This window comes from Wyeomyia smithii, chromosome 3 (assembly GCF_029784165.1).
Source record: "Wyeomyia smithii strain HCP4-BCI-WySm-NY-G18 chromosome 3, ASM2978416v1, whole genome shotgun sequence".
Classification (NCBI taxonomy): Eukaryota; Metazoa; Arthropoda; class Insecta; order Diptera; family Culicidae; genus Wyeomyia; species Wyeomyia smithii.
The window spans coordinates 115,131,084-115,151,921 of NC_073696.1; the positions used below are offsets into that span (position 1 = coordinate 115,131,084).

Genomic DNA, 20,838 nt, shown 5'->3' on the forward strand with positions numbered 1-20,838 from the left:
AGATACGATGCAAGCTAATTCAAAAGAAACTGAACATCTGCAAATGCTGATGCGGATGCGTATGATTAACTTCTAATACGTATGTTAATTGTTATGCGGATACTCCCGATGCGAGTATGGACATCCGTAACATCTCTGGTGTTTAATTTCGCTTATTTCGCCTGACATGTCACACCCCAGTACAAAATGCAATTGAAGCGAGCAGCAAATACAACAAGGAAACATTTATATACCCTGCAATAAACAAGTTTTTTACATTTAAATATTTTCATTCATTTTCTTTATATATACATTTTGCTATCTAAATTTGGCTAGTCCAGTACAGGTGGAGAAGAATAGCACTAATGGTGATAAGCGTGTAGTACCGGTACAGCTTACACCTTATGAACCGGTTTCGGAGCTGGCTGGTGTCCCTTGATTGGTTCTCGATGCACCTGAGCGATGAATCCGCTCTTGCCATCAACCTGGTAGGTGACCGTTCGCTTGTAACCATCAGCATCAATCAGGTAGTACTCTCCCTGGGTATGGTCATCCTTACGAGCCTCCTTGCGGCCATGTACATCGCCGGTATGGTCATCATGAAACTCGTAGTACACAGGACCATGTTTCTCCTCTGCATGTTAATAAGCTAGTGGTTGATAGTAACTTTGAGCTGCTATGGCACTGACGAAAGCCAATAGTAGAATGCAGATCTGAGATGAAGATCAAAATTTAAAAAAGGGATAGAGTTGAGAACTGACATATTATTAGACCTACTTTGGAATACATTTTGTTGAATCTGTTCTGGTTGAACTTATGGTTGATGTTCGACTGATAACTTTTTCACGATCTGTGTCGTTTATATAACAAAACCTTCTACTGGCCATGTTGACTTGGTAGAATAATTTTCGATTTTTGTAGTTGTCGAGAGAATGGTATAGTAATAGGCGGGGTTGATTTTCAATTCGACTTGGCTTGAACTACGAATCGATTATAATTCAAATGCATACCAGAATAAAAGTATATGTGTATGACATAGTAAAGAAAACCTTCAAAATCAATGCGATTTTCCTAATACACGTAAAATCTATTATGTCCTCGTTCTAGTTTATCACTGTAAATGTACATGACAAAGTTGTTCATTTTGCACTACTAATCTGGAGCAACTTTTGGCGGTCAATGCCTTTCTATTTTGTTGTTCCTTTGCATTATCTTTGCTATGAATATTATCGTCACCAAATATAAGTTTGCTGGCATGTAAAACACGCTGCAGAGCAAATTAATACCGGTTTCTTTTCTTTTCGTTAACTATTACTTACTAAGGGAAATCAACTCAATGTGTTACTATACATTTCTTTCGACAACTGCAAAAAACGAAAATGCTTCTACAAACCAAAACATGGCCAGAAAAAGGTTCCATTATAAAAACGACACAGATTCGTGAAAGAGATATCAGTCAAACAACAGCCGCACAAAATGTTTTCCAAAGTAAGTGTGTCTGGAAGTCTTGTTCAGTTTTTAAAGCTATTCCTTTCTTAAATTTGGATTTCCATCCCAGATCTGCATTCTTCTATTGGCTTTTGTCAGTGCCATAGCTGCTCAAAGTTATTACCAACCACTAGCTTATCAACATGCAGAGGAGAAACATGCCCCTATAAGCTATGAGTTTCACTACGATATCCATGATGACCATACCGGTGATGTGCATGGCCGCAAGGAGGCTCGTAAGGATGACCATACCCAGGGAGAGTACTACCTGATTGATGCTGATGGTTACAAACGAACGGTCACCTACCAGGTTGATGGCAAGAGCGGATTCATCGCTCTGGTGCATCGAGAACCAATCAAGGGACACCAGCCAGCCCCGAAACCAGTTCATAAGGTGTTAGCTGTTCCGGTATTGCACGCTTACCATCATTAATACCAGCCTTCTGTACCTGTATTGGACTAGCCAAATTTAGATAGAAAAATGTATACTAAATAAAACTAAATGAAATTATTCAAGTGCCAAGAATCTTATTTTTACTCGGTATAAAAAAATTTTGAGTCTTAAGCTAGGTCATCACAATCGAAAGTCTATGGTTTAACACGAAAAACTCGACTTCGATCATATTTTTATGTTTGAATTATGGCATTATCAATCCACAGCACTGGTACCTACCATAGACTCACGTCAGTTTCGGAAAAATATTTCTGCAAGTTTTGGTATTTTATCTAGACCATTGTCTCAAATTTATCTAGCTATTTAAAATAGAAATGCATTTCATAGACGTTCTTTTACAAAATAATTCAGATAATACTATGTAAATAAAATTGCATGCATTTACGAGTGCCAAGCTAAACTTCATTGTGACAAAAAATTCGTTGCAATATATGCATCAACAGTTCAAGAACTTGACAATTTGTAGTTAATGTTAGAGTTCGGTAATAGAATATTGTATTGGGTGGTATCAAAACACCTGATTTAAGTTTTTGCATCTTGTTGTTGCATTCTGCTGGTTCAGATGAATTGAATATAAGTTAATAATTTTTCAATTATAGAAAATAATTTCTATTTGCCAATTATAGAATAACATTTTTGTATTAAACCAAAACTAAATGCAATTAACTTTCAAATTTCTCCGTTACGTTCGCTACATTCTAATGTGCCTACGATCGTTGAAATGTCAATGTCCACACTGTAATCGATAGGATACCTCCGTGGGAAGGAGAAATATTCTAGCAGCATTGAACTTCAATTAGCAGGTGTCAGATACTACCGCAATTGTATCAAATGTAATACGCTATGTTTCCCCGTAGAGCACACCAGCTAACAGAGCGGATGGCAACTCTGCGTCCTCCATGGTTCAGGTGATACACACTAGACCTGTACGATCGTCGGTGTCATCTTTCTTCCGTCGAGGCGACAAACAGGAAAATACCTCTTTAAACACATTACTATAAAAGACGAATGATCTTTCTATTACAGCATCATTACGGAACAGTCTTAACTTAGTCAAAGTTCTGCACTTTGAACAAAAGGACTGTTGACAGCGTTATGGCGATTAAGGTGAGTATCACAGCATTAAACACGAACATAAATTAATTAACGTTTTTTGACAGTTTTTGTTGTTATTAGTGGTCACCGTTGGCGCCGCCAACATTTCGGATTTACCTCAGCAAACACAACAGCAGAGTCAACCGGAAAACTCACAAAATCGAGACCAGTCACAATTGCAACAACCGAGCGACCGACAGCAGCAACAGCAACAAACGCAAACGAGATATGCTTCCGATAGTGATGACCAAAGAAACGAGGAACTGGTTGGTTATGATTTCTCCTACTCCGTTCAGGACCCAATCACCGGCGATTACAAAAGTCAGGAAGAATCACGACGAAATGGAAATGTGAGAGGACAATACTCCTGGATTGATGCCAATGGGATTAGACAAATCGTGGAATACCGAGCGGACGACCGAAATGGATTCAACTCGGAACATCGGCGTGAGCCGGCTGCCCGACCTAAATTGAGCCGAGTACTGAAGGTCATTCCAGCACCTCTATATACTGTAGATACTGTAATAGCACCCGTTTACACGTCTGCTTCTCGCACGGATCATTTACGGACCCGCAGTCAGGATAGCCGTGATAACCGCGTGGAGGAACGTGATCATGATGGGCATGATAATCGAGACAATCGAGATGAACGCGATCGTTCGGATCGACGTGATGAACGGCTCGATGGGCTCGATCGGAGCCATGACAGCCGACGGGCGCAATCAGAAGTGAGATTTCAAGATCCAACCGTCACTTACCAGTACACGTACTGAACAAAAAAAACAGATAGACTGCCCTTGGAATGGAAACTCATAGCCAATTGCTCTGTTCAACACTTTAGTCAATGTATTTGCAAAATGAAATAAAAGTCCACTGAACACGAAACCAAAAACCTTGCTCATTTTAGTTGCAATTGTGAAAACCGAATTTTTTTTCAGCCTTATGCATGAGACCTAAAACGAAGCCAAAAAATGAAAGTCCCCACACCTACTAGAAAGCAATGCAAGCGCACTGGTACTTTTGCCTTGGATGTTCCATCAGCACAACGCAGCGCTGGTAATAACACTAATGGGTAGCATGAGTAGTCTTATCGTTTCTTCAATATTGACATTAACCCACACGATGCATTTAAGTTAGACTCATGTTACCAGTCGATCGCATACCTGTTATAGCATTACTTTACAACCCTGTGCAATGGTAAGAAATTTATGTCTTGACTCGTAAGAAGGACATATTTTATTTTTAGCCAGTGTTAGGAATAATTTAACATGCTTTTCAGTGTTTTCGAAAGATTTTGGAGCTACATTTGGATAAGTTCTTCGCCTTGCACAAACACAATAGTGTCGCAAGGCCGTTAGGTATCACATCGTGAATCGTGTTCTGAAACTGAAACTCTGAAGAAACACCAGCTTTAAGTAGGGTATTGAACTACTTCTTCGACAGGTTTTCTACAGTGAAAAAACCCATACAAAATGATTCAAAAATACGCAATCCACCTTTTTTTAATGGAACTTTCCACACGAATTTGGCTTAGTAAAATGAGTTTCTTAACGGGTATGTTGTATAAAAAAGTTAGGATTGATGCCTTACAAAAAATAAACACGGAATTTTGCATTAAAAAAGAGTTGAATTGTTTTTGCAGTTTGTTTTAAATTTTTATAAAAAAAGTATTTATAACAAAACTTATGGTAAGAAGTCCCTAATGTAAACCACATAATTTTCTAAGGCTAAATTTCGAATAGCAAAGTTTGCAGCAGCAAAATCTCTTTCTAATAAACAGAAGGTCATGTTACGACTGTAGAATGTAGCATCTAGTCTTTACTGTGCTTCACAATGGTACGACAAATATGCATCATACAAATTTTGCAACCTGAAAAAATTTCTCATGAAACGATTTTTAAACTTAGAAATGACTTCTGTCAGACTCCAAAACTGTAGAATCGGTTTTTCAAGTATTTTCTAGAAACAAAAAAAAACTCTTATGCTCTGAACGGCAGTACCCCGCTCAAAAACCGGTATGGGGTAGAAAATCAACGTCAAGCAATGCCTCCGGGCGAATTATGCTGCGCGCGACATTGCGTCACATCTGAACTTGTATCTTGAAATGCGGCTGTCGCCGCGGTCGTATAACAATACCTACAAACTAGGCGCGAAAGTATATCCAAGTGAAACCGGTAAACCTGTTTTACACAAGCCGGCTTGTTAGTGACCCTTGCTGGTCCCACTGTGGTTGGTAGCGTTGAAAAAACGAATAAAAGAAAAAGAACCATTTTTTCTGTGTGCAAAATAAAGGCAGCGCAAAAATTGCTTTCCATTTTGAGGATATTCATCAATAATGATGCTACCTAGTGCTCTACGACTCCCATCCGGAGGTTTTGCTGTACATATATAAACCAGCTGGATGCTCCGAAAACCATCAGTGACTTTCAACCAAGGGATCGTGAACGGAGGCTTCAAACATGACTTACAGAGTAAGTGACGTGTCCTAAAACTCGAACCAGAATTTTTGTGATTTATTAACAATAGTGCCGTTTGTAGTTTCTCGCCCTATTCGCAGTTTTGAGCATTGCCACCGCTGGGATTGTTCCGGTGCAGGAGGTGCACACTTCATACCATGAACCGCTTACTTCTTACCACCATCCCCAACCGGCAATAGTTAAAACCATCGCCCATCAGCCTACACTCGTAAAAACCATCGCCCAACCAACATTAGTTAAACAAGTCGAATATCACGATGACCACAATGTACAGTACGACTTTTCCTACGGGGTTCACGATGAGCACACCGGCGACATCAAGGAACAACATGAGTCTCGCCAAGGAGATCAAGTCCATGGCCAATACAGTCTGATCGATTCCGACGGTCACAAGCGAACCGTTCAGTATACAGCCGATGACCATAACGGTTTCAACGCCGTGGTGCACCGTGAGCCATCCGATATTCGGATCCCACAACCGGTGCATAAGGTAGCCATTGCTCAGCCAATTACTAAAGTGATTGCCGCCCAACCGACATACATTGCCTCAGCTGGTTCCTACCATGCCGCTGCTCCCTCTACTGTGATTAAAACTACTGGACTGTCGCACTACTGAGTGGGGTAATATTTGCCTCCATGTTAAGTTAATATTACGAACTTGATCATCGTTAGTAATAAGTTAATTAATAAACCTTCAAATGACACATTTTTTCTTTAGTTTTATTATGCATAATGAGTTCTCAACTGAGATCTCAACCTGAACAATTAAAATAGGAGATACGATTGTATAAAAATGTTCAGTTCGTAGGTCTTTTGAAAAACTGAATAACTGTTCAAGTTTAATATCTAATCACAACCAATTTGAACTAACGTCGTTTTGCTGAAAAAAATCTATTGAAGTTTTATTTTACTCGTATGGAAAACAACAAACTAGAGTGTTGGAGTTCAATTCAAGCTTTACCCTACAAACGGGTATTTTTTCATTCAAAAAATGCTTATTGCGTATTTTCGTGTAAAAATCAATTACATTTTTATGTTTCGAACGCACTTAAAATGAACACAGTCATACCTCAATATAAGGCAACTTTATATTTATTTTCGTTACGTTATATCGAGTTACATTATATCGAAGCTAAAAAAAAATTTTTTTTTTTTCAATTTATGCAAGAATGTTAATGGTTACACAAAGATGCGCGAAAACCAATTTTCCATCACCTATCAGTATTTTCAAACCTTTCTTATGCCCATTAAGATCGCATTGGTTTCATTGGTTTCAAAACTTACTACAGACATTTTTTGAAGCAATTTATAGCCCAAAAACAGTTGCTGTATCATTTATTTTCAATTTCAATACATTTTAAAAAATGACGTTATATCGAGGTTGCCTTATATCGAGGTATGACTGTATGATGAGAGCCAAGCACCTAAATCGTTATTACTTATTACCATTAGCACCTACTCAGGTGATATGCTACTCATTAAAACAAATGAACATTTGTACGTTGAATTTTCGCATACGAGGAATTTTATTTTATTAAAAATTTTGTAAAACCATATTCAATCCTAGTGGCATGTTTACCACCAGGTTTTTCACGAGCAGAATCTGGACTAGCATTTCACGCTGCCTGTACGACGTCCCATAAGTCTGTTTTATTCTTTGGATGATGCTTTGCAACCTAGACTTTCCCAATTTTCCATAGAATTTCTAAAGAATTTAAATTAGGAGACTGCACTGGCCAAACTAATAATTTTATATTTTCATTCGAAAATCATCTTCTTGTTTTCAATACTGTATGTTTAGGATCTTTATACTGCTAAAGGTCCAGCAAAGTGGCATGTTTTCTTCGGCTTACGGAAGCAAAATCGACGACCTAGGTGCACAGGAAACCTTACTCTACTTCAAAAGCGACACATTTTGGCAAGAACTGAATTTTCAAAAAAAATGTTAGACTAAGGTGCAACTAAATAGCACATCGTGTTCTGGTCGGATGAGTCGAAATTTAACTTTTTAGGTCCAAACGGTTAGCAGCTGGTGAGAAGACTTCTCGCACAATCAACCAAGAGGTAGTAAAATTTGGGAGTGATCACAAAACGGTGTGGCGCTGTTTTCTGATGCTGGTGTGGAACCCATTCATTTTATAATATAGACTATGAATACTAACGACTATGTAGAAATTTTAGGTAGCGTAATGCTTCCGTATGCCAAAGAAAACATGTTTCTTCGTTGGAGGGTAACGATCCTAAACATACGGCATTGAAAACTTGAAGATGATTTTCAGAGGAAAATATAAAATTGTTGGATTGGCCAGACTATCTCCTAACTTAAGCCGTATCAAAAATCTATGGAAGATTGTTAAGTCATACGTTGCAAAGCATCATCTAAGGAATGAAACAAACTTATGGAACGTCGTACAGGCAGCGTGAAATGCTAGTCCAGCTTCTACTCGTGAAAACCTGGTGGTAAACATACCACGAAGATGAACATGGTTTTACAAAACAAAGGACAAGCCACGAATTACTGAAAATGAGTTTTGTAACGTAAAAGGTCACTTTGCTAACGATATGTAGAGAAATAAAGCTAATTTGGATTGTTTTGTATATATATTTCAATAGTGTATCTATTTTATTCGCCACTCAAAAACACTTACTCACGCAAAAAAGTTTCGGAATCACTGACAAAGAAATTTCTCCAGTTCATTTTCCGTTCCTCTTCCAAAAAGAGCGTCTGCAGATCATAATGACGTAACATAACATCATACAACATATAAAATCACTGCGCAAATACGAAAAATTATCCAACACTGCAAGTGTATTTATTATTTTCTCCATGACTGTATATGTTGTATTTTTATAAATATGCTTCATTAGAGCAAATGTACTTTTCTCATTAGCATAATAATATAGCAACCGTAGCAAAATATTCTCGAAATTTATGATTATATTATTGTTTTAATACAAAATAATAAATTTGTACTAGATGTTTATATTAGTTTACACAACCTTCCCTCATAAAAATAAGAAAAAATAAGACATAAGGTAATAAAGTGGCTTTGTTTGGCAGCTTTCTTGCATGAGAATGCTGCAACACATAAACCGAAGAAAGCCACTTCCGACGTTCGATACCCTATGTAATTTAAAATATTTGTTTCTATTTTTATTACCATAACAGGAAATGATTTTGACTTCCAGTTAGTTGTTTAGAAATAAAACAGAGCTAAACTTAATTAAAAAGGGATTTTTTTTGCACTATTTTACTATTACATTTCATAACTCCACATTACGAGTACCTGTATTGTAAACTGAGTTAACAACAAAAAACTTGGTTCCGCTCCTTTCGGATCCGACACCGGCTGCAAACTGATTTCGTTTTCGTCAGAGCATGCTTCCTTCACACATGATCGTACAGCAGAAAATGTGCCCTACTTCCATGTCCACAAGACAAAAAGAGAGCAAAAACGGGTCAATTCGTTCGTTAACCTTCAATCCTACCTTGCTCGCGGATAGAGTTTCACTTCCGAAATGATTGATCTTGGTACCGAATGCTGCTTTTGAGTAGTTTTTGCTCGGCTGTTTTACTCGATGTCGGAGCTGGAAGTAAAATGAAAAAGGATATTGTGGAAGGGCAGTTGAGCTGGTATAGGTGGTTTTGCCGATTTCGATTCTTGGTACTACATGTATACACTACGATTTTCGACCCAGTGAACTATATTCAATAAACCGTGTAAAATATTCTGTTCTCAAGGAAAACTGATCGGTTTATTTTTTGGTATATAAACTCGGGTGGGATGTCAAGCGATAACATTCGATCAAAGTTCAACTAGTGACACACCTTCTCTACAGGCAAACTATCCAGAATGGCATTCAAAGTAAGTTCTATAATATTTGGCTAGAATTGGTTCTGAATAGAATCTTTCCAGTTTGTTGCTCTATTCGCTCTGGTGGCTGTGGCCAGCGCTGGTCTTCTACCAGCCCAGCCAATTGCTTACCATACTGCCTCACCGATCTACCACCAGCAACCGTTGGTGAAAGCTATTGCTCAGCCTGCCTATGTCAAGACCATTGCCCAGCCAGCCTATGTTCAGCCGACATACGTCAAAGCCATCGCTCAGCCAACCTATGTCAAACAAGTGGAGGAATATGCTCCAGCTAACTACGAGTTCTCCTACTCCGTTCACGATGCTCACACCGGAGATATCAAGAGCCAACACGAAACCCGCCACGGAGATCAAGTTCAAGGCCAGTACAGCCTTTTGGACTCCGACGGCCACCAGCGCATCGTTGATTACACCGCCGACGAGCACAATGGGTTCAACGCCGTTGTCCGCCGGGAACCAGCTGCCGTCAAGATTGCCCAACCCGTTACCAAAGTTATCGCTCAACCCGTCGCCAAGGTTATCGCTCAGCCAGCGTATTATCAACATCATTACTAGAGAAGGGAAAATCGACACTGTGCCATTCATCATCTGATCGTTACATCTTAGACCATAGGTAGTTGAATTTTGAAAAAATAAAAACTGCGATTGTAATGTAAAAAACAGTTCTCGGTTGTGTGTTATTTGACTATGCTAACAAAAAATTGTCTGCACTTTATTTGGTGTTAATTCTCAAATATTTTTATACTCTAAAATTTTTACTTTTTTGCCCATCATTACTTCTGGCGAGGGGTCTTAGAGTCCAATAAGAGTTTGTGTGTCATCAAAACATAAGAATTCCACCTTAACGTTCTGCAAAGCATTACGTGCTACCTTTCGATTTGGAATTTGACCTTCTGTTTGTTCGACACAGACTTTACAGTAGCCTGTCCCAAAAAAAATCGATGTTGAAAAAGTCAAGGTGCTCAGCCCTAAATTGAAAGATAATGTTATTTATAGCATTTTTGTAGAACATTTCGACTTTCTAGAAAATCGATTTCAGGTTTCCCAAACGTGATTTATGAAAAAATGGCTTTTTCAAGCTACAAAACCACTCTTCTGCATTCTTTTCAAATCTGTTCGATTCCTAAGTTTTTCCATATATTTTTTTATTTTTGTGAGATTATTTTTGAATATTTTGCATGGTTTGGTTCAGCATCACAAACATTTTTTTTTTTATTTGTGTTTTGAAGGGTTTTATCTAAAAATTATTAGAAAAAATATATTTTTTATGATGTTTAATGGGCTTTGGGAGTCAAAAAACTGAATGCAATGCTGAACTGAACCATGCAAAATACTCAAAAACAACCCCACAAAAATAAAAAAATATATGGAAAAATTTAGGAATCGAACAGAATTGAAAAAAGTGCAAAAGAGTGAGTTTGTAGCTTAAAAAAGTCATTTTTTCATAAATCACGTTTGGGCAACCTGAAAACAAATTTTTAGAAAGTCGAAATGTTCTACAAAAATGCTATAAATAACATTATCTTTCAATTTAGGGCTGAGCACCTTGACTTTTTCAACATCGATTTTTTTGGGACACCCTACTACAGCCAACAGTTAGGCTACTGACATACTGAGGCGTCAAATGAAGCGAAGCGTTGAGCGTTTGAGAAGCGGAATAAACAGAAGTGTTGGGTGAAGCTTCCTATAACATACTGGATCGAGCGTCGCAAATGCGTTGTGTTGTCATATTCCTAGATTCCAGTAGCGGTTTTGTTTGAAGGAAATATGAATTCGTCGAATGAAAATTTTTTTGCTTCTTAAAGCACGTTAAATTACGGTTTTTGTAAACATAAAGATTTTTTTATGAAATAAAATAATATTACTGAAGTGAGTTGCGCTACAGACGTAGTAAAAAATATAAGAAATGATTCTAAATTTTAAACCCGTTGACCCCGAGCAACGTTCAACTAGTTTATAATATCTGTTAGCATTTGAATAACCCATGTGAGCACAGCTAGTTACTCAGCGGCTTGCGTTTTCGCGACCAAAGAAGTTCAGCATATTAGATTTCTGGCCATTCAAATCAAAACTCAACAATATCAATCAATAATATCAGTGCTATTTTCTCGACGACCTGAAAATTTTCCCCGATAGTATTTTCTATCCTAATTTTTTTCTTTTTTAAGATTTAAGACCAAAATAAAGCAAATATTAAGTACCTGGCGATATCAGGTTTAGTCTGAACATGGATTTACTGCACAACCCTCTTCTAAACATTTTAACATTTTCTAAACGAAAATGTATTTAATTTGCTTTTTTCAATTACCAAACCAAAACAAAGCAAATATAAAGCACCTGGCGATAAAAGATTTAGTCTGAATATGGTATTACCACGTACATATACGCGCGTCAAACCACTTCTCGTTCTGTTTCGCCGCCTCTATCGACGCATCTTTGCCGCTCCAGTATGACCGGTTTGAGCGTTTCATATAGACGTTCGAAGAAGTAGCTCTGACGCTTTTGCGACGCTTTTTGCTTCGCTTCATTTGACGCCTCAGTATGTCATTAGCCTTAGTGTACAGTTCGTTACGACCCCATTGAAACGCCAGAGTCAAATGTTTTGAAGAAAGTTGTCGATAGTAGGTAATTGATTCCTTTCGAAGAAAATATATACCTATCGTAGAAGGAAAAAAAAATTAAACAATATGAGTTAAAAATCTCAAAAGGTACTTTTCAACAAAAATCTTATTATTTCAATAATAACTGCAAAACATTAACTAAAAACTGAAAATTGATGATTAATTTAAAGTTATTTTTACAGCGTATTATATTTTGGATTACTACACTGCCGTGATACAACATTATGACGTGCATCCATTTGATCAATTTTTCAATACGGCCCAAAAACGAACGGGTTACTTGTCAGTTCTGTATCGAAATGGTGCATACGTCATTTTGTTTTCTTGATTTTATGCAAGGAACGAATAAGAAACAACCAAAACAAAGATACCAAAAGATGGATCTTCGAACAACGAACGAATTGGCATAAGAACCCCATATTTGACAAAATGGCGCTTACGTCAGTCTGCGAGATTACGGCAGTACATATCTATAATTTTGCCGAATACAGACATTCCTCGATATAAGGCAACTTTTTTTTAGTTTCATTATCTCGAAGCACGAAAAAAAAATTTTTTTTTCATTGATGCAAAATTCTTGATGATTACTCGAAGGTGCGCTAAAACGAATTTTCCTTCACCTAACAGTATATATATAAACCTGTTTTATTCCCTTTTAAGGCAATTCTCAAACTTACTAAAAACAAAACTTACTAAAAACATCTATTCGGAACATTATACACTCCAACAATAGTTGTTGTAGGTACTTTAATTATAAGTTATTTAAAAAGTTACATTATATCGAGGTAAAAGTTACGTTATATAGAGTGACTTTATATCGAGGTTGCCTTATATCGAGGTATGACAGTATATCGAAACCATGTGGGCTTTATATGTATTTTTTATCATCAATAGATACTCGGCTAGTTCAGCACGAATCATTTACATTATAACTGATCTATAGTTTATGAAAATCGCGAGAACTACCGGGTCATGGGTCAGAAATTGGCATTTCACTTTATTTCATTGTATTTAAGTTGCGATCGGTAAGATTTGTTGAATTAGCTGTTGAAGTGTAAAATGACATATATCGAGTGCAAGCGTTTCAGAAGGACGTAATTGTCGACATGGTGAATTTTTTTCAAAAAACTGTTGAAGAATGTTGAAATGCCAAGCTATTTAAATTATGCTTTGAAAAGTCAAGTTTTTCAAACCCCTTTCTTCCTAGAACAAACAACTGCCTAAATGTACATAATCCTGATGATGAAATGCGATAGATCGTTTCTACTGTGGGTGCACCAACGAAAAAATTGGCAAAATATATTTTACATAAAAAAATATATTGAATAACCGTCAAGGAATTTCAAACAACCCCTGAAATTCTCGGGGGTATTAATAATGATAACTAGATAATGTATTCTTTTAATGTCACAGCATTCTTCCCGAGTGTCCCAGTGAAAGAAGCTATAAATCTTTTGGAAGGTTGGCTCCTCTCTCAACGATATCACAACTCTTGGAAAATAAAAGTAAATAGTTACTTGAAGTTAACTCGGCTTTACGTGGAAGACAATTATTTTTCATTTCATAAGAAATTTTACCAACTAACAAGAGGGGCACCGATGGGGTATCCTCATTCACTTTCCTATATGAACTTTTAATGACACATTTTGAAAATAAACTTAAGGAAAAAACTCATTACCAAATCGTTGGTGGAGGTATTTTTTTTTGCATTTTAAAACAGGGGGTGATTGAGCTCGAAATACTCTACCGGTACGAAGGATTTACTTCTCCGCGATCGCGGCTGGCAGAAGGGCCAGTGAGCCAACTTATTGGAAACTTAAGCAAACAAAACGATTACTTCAGTATAAATTTATTGCGCTCGCCTTGGGTGATCAAACTTAACTGATGAACTAGTTGCATGTTGGCTTAAGTATATTTTCGATTGCCAAGATTTGCTTATTGGTGATCGTGTAATCCTCTCTAATCTCTTGTTTTTTTCTGCTATCTTTTTGTATATATTTTTAGTACAATTTGTATTTGTAGTAATTGGCGTGAGTTTAGATATTTGAAATTAGACTAAGCGAAATTAATTCTAGTAAACTTATAATTAGACTTTAGTTGATTAAGTTATGATGCTTGTTTAAGCATAAATTTATAATTTAAAGGTGAATCATGATTTGATTGTATACGTTCCGGCCCCTTTGAAATATTTAGGATATTTCAACTATCCCTTTCAGGTGGCCTATCTCTTTTTAGTAACTTCTAAACTTTGTTTATTTTATTTTACTAATTTGTAAGCACTTTCTTATTTTTCCTTCGAACTTTGACCGGTCGAGAATATCGTTCCACTGGTGTAGGTGTGCTTTCGGTTGATTCGCCGTGTTGTTATAGTAGCGTGCGGTAGCGTCTCGTAATTGCACAAGCACGCTGATATTACTCCAGTGAAAATAAGTTCAACAACATACTAGTTGCGTGATGATGCGACGATCCTCGTCATTCAGCCGGCAAATAAAAAAGACCAGGTAGATCATACGGGTGGAAGTAATTAATTGGAATGCTAATTACCTGTTTTAAATCCAAATGCGCATCGAGCAAGTATTAGACTGCTCTAAGGGTTTGTTGAGTTTAACGAAACATCTTCATTCGGCATCGGCAGTAAGGCGATTCTGGTTACAGGTCGTACGACGTTATCTGCAGTGGATATTTTCAATGTAACGACTCGGACGATTCCATCCTTCCCAGGATGTACTGCGGTAATTTTCGCAAGCGGCCACTGGGTTGGTGGTAAATTATCCTCTCGAACAACAACGATTCTTCCGGGTTCAATTTTAACAGGTGGACTGCAGCTGTTTGATGCCCTTGACTGGAGTTGTTGAAGGTACTCGGGATACCAGCGAGCCCAGATGCGTTGAAAATGTTGCTGAGTTTGCTGCCAATGGTTAAGCCGATTTTCTGGTACGTTGGTTACAGACGGTTCGATGACAGCTTGTCGATTGGAGCCCACCAGGAAGTGTTCCGGTGTCAAGGCTTCTAGATCTGTTGATTCTGATGGTATTGGTGTGAGTGGTCGGGAATTGAGGCACATTTCCACTTGTGCAAGCAGAGTTAGCAGGTCCTCGTATCTGATAGCGGTGTTTCGCAACTCCTTTAGAAGGTGAAATTTGGCAGATTTCACTGCGGCCTCCCATAGGCCTCCAAAGTGTGGCGCACGTGGCGGAATAAATTTCCACCTTATTTCGTTGTTTGCACACCAACTGAAAATTTCATTGCGGTCGTCTTCTTCTAATTTCAACATTCGATACACTTTATTAAGTGCGTGAACGGCCCCCTTAAACGCAGTGGCATTATCAGAATGATGCTCGGAAATCCTTCCGCGACGAGCAACTAGGCGTTTGAGGGCAGCCAGAAAGGCAGCAGTGGACAAATCACTTACGAGCTCTATATAAACAGCCCGTGTGGAAAAGCATATGAAAATTGCCACATAAACTTTCGTTGGTCCGCGCTTCCGAACAGCTGACTTCACATAAAAAGGCCCACAATAATCGATCCCACACACGGAAAATGGTCGACTAGGGGTGACACGTGAAGCTGGCAAATCAGCTGTTGTTTGTTTGATTAACACTGGTTTGTAACGGAAGCAGGTGTGACATTTGTGGTAAATTTGGCGTACAAGATTTCTTCCTCCTAGAATCCAATATTTCTGGCGAAGAGTGGCCAGCATTAGTTGAGGACCAGCATGAAGAAGAATTTTGTGAATGTGGTTGGCTATGATGACGCTCAAGGGGTGACTCGCTTTCAAAACTATCGGGTGTTTGGATGATTCGGGTAGATCGAGGTTGATCAAGCGACCGCCTACTCGAATGATGCCTGCTGAGTCCATGTAGGGTTTAAGCCATTTCAAGGTGTTGGGCTTGGCCAATTGAAGTCCGTTTACGAGATTATTGTGTTCTTCCCAAAAACTGTCTCGTTGCGCCATACGGCACAGTACCATATCGGCTGAGATTAATTCGTCAGTATTAACTGCATGGGATGGTTTAATTTTTATGCGACGAGGAATGAGCTTAATGTACTTTTGTGGATGGTCGCGACGAATTAAGGTGCGTTTACGTAATTGTTGGAGAAATTTGAGGCAGTAAGCCGTGGTTCTTCGCAATTTAGAATAATCCGAGTACCGTGCAAACAAATAATCGCTGAAGCTGCATTGCGTAGCAGACACAGCGACTAACGGAACGTTTCTGCCCTCGGTTTTGGTTTCCGGTTATTCATCGGCCGGTAGCGCTCCGGTGGGCCAGCATTCTGAAGGTAGGGAGAGCCAAGATGGTCCGGACCACCACCTGGCATAGTTTACGATTTCTGTAGGACTCAATCCTCGAGAGATATCATCTGCCGGGTTTTCTATACCGGCGATGTGTTTCCAGCTGTCAATGGAGGTGTGTTGCTGGATGTAGGTCACGCGGTTGGCTACGAACGTCTTTCAACGGCCTGGTGGTGAACGCAGCCATTGTAAAACCGTGGTGGAGTCTGACCAAAAATGGATTCCAGTGGGTGAGATTTTTATAGCCGCGATAACTTTCTTATAAAACTGGGTGGTTAAGCAGGTGGCACAAAGCTCTAGCTTTGCGATTGTGTGATGGGTTGAAAGCGGCGTTACCTTGCATTGTGACGCCATAAGCTGAACAGAAATTCGGTTTGCTGTTTAAGTGCGGACGTAACAGCACGTTCCGTAAGCCGTTTCGGAAGCATCAGCGAAAAAATGTAATTCAAAGCTGGTTGCGCGAGGCAAAGACACGAATCGAGGAATTTTGATCTGACGCAGAACATCTATTTTGGTATGGTATTCTTTCCACGCATCTTGGAGCTTCAGTGGCAATGGTTGATCCCATTCAAAGCGTTGGCCATCGGCAGATCTTAGCGCCCACAAACGCTGCATGAACAATTTAGCCTTCATGATAGTTGGACCTACCAAACCTAGCGGATCAAAAATTTGAGCGATGTAGGACATCACGTTTCGTTTAGTCAAAACAGCCGCTGGCAAAGGTAATTCCACTTTAAAGCGAAACGTATCAGTTTTGGGTTCCCATATCAATCCAAGGGTGCTGATGGATTGCGCATCCTGAATGTCGAAGAATGGTTGAATGGCCCGGTCATCAGGTGGGATACCTTCCAACACCTCCACTGAGTTCAAAGCCCATTTCTTTAGAGGGAAACCGGCAGTCTTAAGCATTTGGGAAACTTCATGTTGAATTACACGGGCAGTTTGAGCATCCGCGGCATCAGACAGAAAATCGTCGACATAAAAATCTTCGGCTACTGGTTCAGCAGCATTAGGAAACTGATGTTTTTCGTCAATGGATAACTGTTTAAGTGTCTTCGTGGCAAGGTACGATGCAGAAGCTGTACCGTATGTAACGGTCTGTAGTTCATATGTTGCGATATGTTCGTTGGGGTTTGAACGCCATAATATTCTTTGTAGGGGCTGATCGTTAGAATGTACCAGTACCTGTCGGTACATTTTTTCCACATCGGCCACCAACGCAACTGCGTGGGTGCGGAAACGCATAATCAATGAGAGTAAATCTTGTTGTACAACGGGGCCTACTAGCAAACTATCATTCAGCGAGTATCCGGACGCTGTTTTGCATGACGCGTCGAATACCACCCTCGTCTTTGTCGTCGTACTGGAAGATTTAAATACAGGGTGGTGTGGGAGGTAGCAGTGCTCGATAGAATCATCAACAGGATCACTAAGTCGTTTCATGTGTCCCAATGTTTCATACTCGAGCATGAATTTATGATAAGCGGATTTAACGTTGGCGTCACGATCTAACCGTCGTTCGAGACTGCGAAATCTTCGTTCGGCAGTAATTCTAGAATTTCCTAGTACAATTTCCGATTTTCCTACCTTGGGAAGACGAAACACGTATCTACCAGAGGAATCACGGGCTGTGGTAGCAGCATAAATATCCTCACATGCCCTTTCGGGTGGAGAATGAATATTTTGTTCGATGATTGTCTCCATTTCCCAAAAACGCTGCACTGCATCTTCAAGCCTACTATCAGCAGTGGAAACAAAACATTTTGTGGTTGCGGATGAGCAATCTTGTAGTGTTGCCCCTGAAACAGTCCAACCAAAAGGAGTTTCGATGATTTAAGGCTGGTTTGGACCCATGGAAATCTTTTTCCCTGTGTGTAGTTCCCAGTATGTTTCACCACCTATGACAATGTCTATTGGACTGGAAGTGTAAAATTGCGAATCGGCTAGCGTAACATTTGGCAGATTCCAGGAACTTATTTGCACGGATACAGTGGGTAAATCGTTCGTAGGAGTGTCGATGACCAAAAACTCAAGCTTCGTGGAAAATGGACAAGCTTTAGATTTGACGGTCGCGGTGACCGTGCGTTTTAACCTTTCACTGACTGATCAATTCCTGCAACACAAACGTTGGTTTTGGTTTGACGATTGCAAAGCAGGGTTGCTAACTTCTTTGAAATGAAGTTCGACATCGAAGCGGAATCTAGCAGCGCTCTAGCTTCAAAAACGTTTCCATAATCATCGACTATGTGGAGAGCGACTGTTTCCAACAAAACTGTGCTGGGATGGGACTGAACCGGTAAACTAACTTGAACATTAGATGGTCCTGGCTTTACTGGAAGCGCCGACAAAGGCGGATTTTGCTGCTGCCCGGATGTGGACACTGTCACTGCTGGAGTTGACGAGTTTTTGTTGGATGGAGAGGAATCATGCAGTAACGTATGATGACGGTCACGGCATACACGACACGAGAATTTGGATTCACAATTCTTTGCTTGATGACCGGTACGAAAACAATTCCAGCATAACCTTCGCTGGGAAATCAGCTCGCGTCGCTGCGCGACTGACATTTTCTCGAAAGCTGTACACTGAAACAGAAAGTGGCTCTGGGGACAGGCAAGACACGATAGTGGCGACGGCTTACTGTGGGAAGCGACAGCATTAGTAACTGTCCTGTGCAAAAAATTCTTTTTTGGGGGGTGGTTGAGTACCGGACAACCTTACTGAATTAGGTTGGGACCGTTGTAGTAGATCTGACGAAACGGACTTCAGAATACGCACTCGTTGGTACAGAAACTCAATCAGGCCATCGTAACTTACGTCTCCATTTTGGCTGGTTCGTTCCTTCCAGGCGCACAACGTTGCTGGGTCGAGCTTGTAACATAACATATTAACCAGTGGAGTATCCCAATACTGAATTGGTTCTTCCAACTTGGCTAACGCCTTCACATGACGTTGGAATTCATCGATAAGCTCGTGAAATTCCTGAGCAGATTCTCTTTTTATTGGGGGGAGATCGTAAATTGTCCGAAAAAGTTGCTTTTTCAGGAACCGACGATTGTCATAACGTTTCAATAAAGCGTCCCACACTGACGCGTAGCTGTCTGCTTCAACATCAACGCTTTCAAATGGTTTTCTTGCTTCACCTTGAAGGGATTGTAATAAGTACTGCAATTTAGTAACTATCGGTATATCAGCATTTGAGTGCACCATAGAGCTGAAAGTATCGCGAAACGATAGCCACCTCGAAAAATCTCCATTGAATTTCGGGAGATCTATTTTCGGCAATCTCAAATGGAAATTATGTGGGGGAGTGTGTGGCGCGGGCAGAAAGGACGAATTAAACACTGTTTGGTTTGGTTCTGGTGCTCTTCTCGATAGCAAAAAACCCTTTGCTTCACAATAGCCAGTTTCTAGATCCGATCGTTCGGTAAGGTGAGTCTCTAAAACATCGACACCGTCAATTTTCTCGATTTCAGCCTGAATTTCGTGGAATTCTTGATACATTTTATCCAACGATTCCAGGCGAACGAATATTTGGCAAGCATCACGTTCTTCATTGTAATGTGCCACAAATTTTTCTACTGAATCACGAACCACATATAGTGCCTTTCTAAACACTATCAGCTCAACTAATCTTCTCTCGGTTTTTCTGTCTGTGGACATTTTTAGTGTATTAAACAATCGCGAAACGAAATCGGGGTTTTCCTTCCCGACGCGGATGATAACGATCAAATCCTTCCCAACGCGGACGGTAACGTAAATCTCCTTCCCGACGCGGACGAATTCGTATCAATCCTTCCCGACGCGGACGAGAAATGCCAAATGCACCACAAGCAAGTTCGTTGGTAAGCCGTTTGGTTTGTGCCAAAAGCACCTTCAATCACCACAAATCGAGAAACATACAGTCTTTTCAGATCAAAAATCTTCTATAAGCCTTCACTTGGCTTAATCGGCGTACCCAAGCGACGCTATCAGGGTAACGCGGGAAAAAATGCCGCCACTATGGCACAATTGTTTCACACGGCTTGGGTGCTCACTCACACACCACTGTCACTGGCACAATCGGAATTTCATGGATCTATTGTCCAACGATATCGCACTGGCACACGTCTATATGACTCAAGCCGTTTAGAGGCACGTTTATTCGGACTTATCACACTCACGACACCTTCCGCGGGAACGGCCTTCGATCCGGTTCGAAGGACCAATGATTGAGCTCGAAATGCTCTACCGGTACGAAGGATTTACTTCTCCGCGATCGCGGCCGGCAAAAGGGCCAGTGAGCCAACTTATTGGGAACTTAAGCAAACAAAACGATTACTTCAGTATAAATTTATTGCGCTCGCCTTAGGTGATCAAACTTAACTGATGAACTAGTTGCATGTTGGCTTAAATATACTTTCGATTGCCAAGATTTGCTTATTGGTGATAGTGTAATCCTCTCTAATCTCTCGTTTTTTTTTCTGTTATCTTGTGTATATATTTTTAGTACAATTTGTATTTGTAGTAACTGGCGTGAGTTTAGATATTTGAAATTAGACTAAGCGAAATTAAT

General features: G+C 39.6%; 5 protein-coding genes across 5 annotated transcripts in view; 4 read left to right on the forward strand and 1 right to left on the reverse strand.

Moving 5' to 3' along the window:
• The first annotated feature begins 1,455 nt into the window (after positions 1–1,455).
• Positions 1,456–1,900, forward strand: LOC129728494 (cuticle protein 8-like). The gene is made up of 2 exons (XM_055686941.1): positions 1,456–1,467; positions 1,538–1,900. The coding sequence occupies exons 1-2, from the start codon at positions 1,456–1,458 to the stop codon at positions 1,898–1,900; spliced, it is 375 nt and encodes a 124-aa protein (XP_055542916.1).
• Positions 1,901–2,901: 1,001 nt separating this feature from the next.
• Positions 2,902–3,908, forward strand: LOC129733034 (probable serine/threonine-protein kinase fhkB). The gene is made up of 2 exons (XM_055694579.1): positions 2,902–3,028; positions 3,082–3,908. Exons 1-2 carry the CDS (start codon positions 3,017–3,019, stop codon positions 3,787–3,789), a joined length of 720 nt encoding a protein of 239 aa, XP_055550554.1. The 5' UTR covers positions 2,902–3,016; the 3' UTR covers positions 3,790–3,908.
• Positions 3,909–5,382: 1,474 nt separating this feature from the next.
• LOC129733040 (cuticle protein 7-like) lies at positions 5,383–6,197 on the forward strand. The gene is made up of 2 exons (XM_055694585.1): positions 5,383–5,487; positions 5,555–6,197. The coding sequence occupies exons 1-2, from the start codon at positions 5,476–5,478 to the stop codon at positions 6,107–6,109; spliced, it is 567 nt and encodes a 188-aa protein (XP_055550560.1). The 5' UTR covers positions 5,383–5,475; the 3' UTR covers positions 6,110–6,197.
• Positions 6,198–9,006: 2,809 nt separating this feature from the next.
• The window catches only part of LOC129733030 (uncharacterized), a 41,949-nt gene continuing 30,117 nt past the window's right edge, over positions 9,007–20,838 (reverse strand). Inside the window, exon 7 of the mRNA XM_055694576.1 lies at positions 9,007–9,081. Within this exon, the coding sequence (XP_055550551.1) occupies positions 9,066–9,081 (16 nt within the window). The 3' untranslated portion in view covers positions 9,007–9,065. The remainder of the gene's footprint in view (positions 9,082–20,838) is intronic.
• Positions 9,266–10,030, forward strand: LOC129733041 (cuticle protein 7-like). The gene is made up of 2 exons (XM_055694586.1): positions 9,266–9,359; positions 9,411–10,030. Exons 1-2 carry the CDS (start codon positions 9,348–9,350, stop codon positions 9,921–9,923), a joined length of 525 nt encoding a protein of 174 aa, XP_055550561.1. The 5' UTR covers positions 9,266–9,347; the 3' UTR covers positions 9,924–10,030.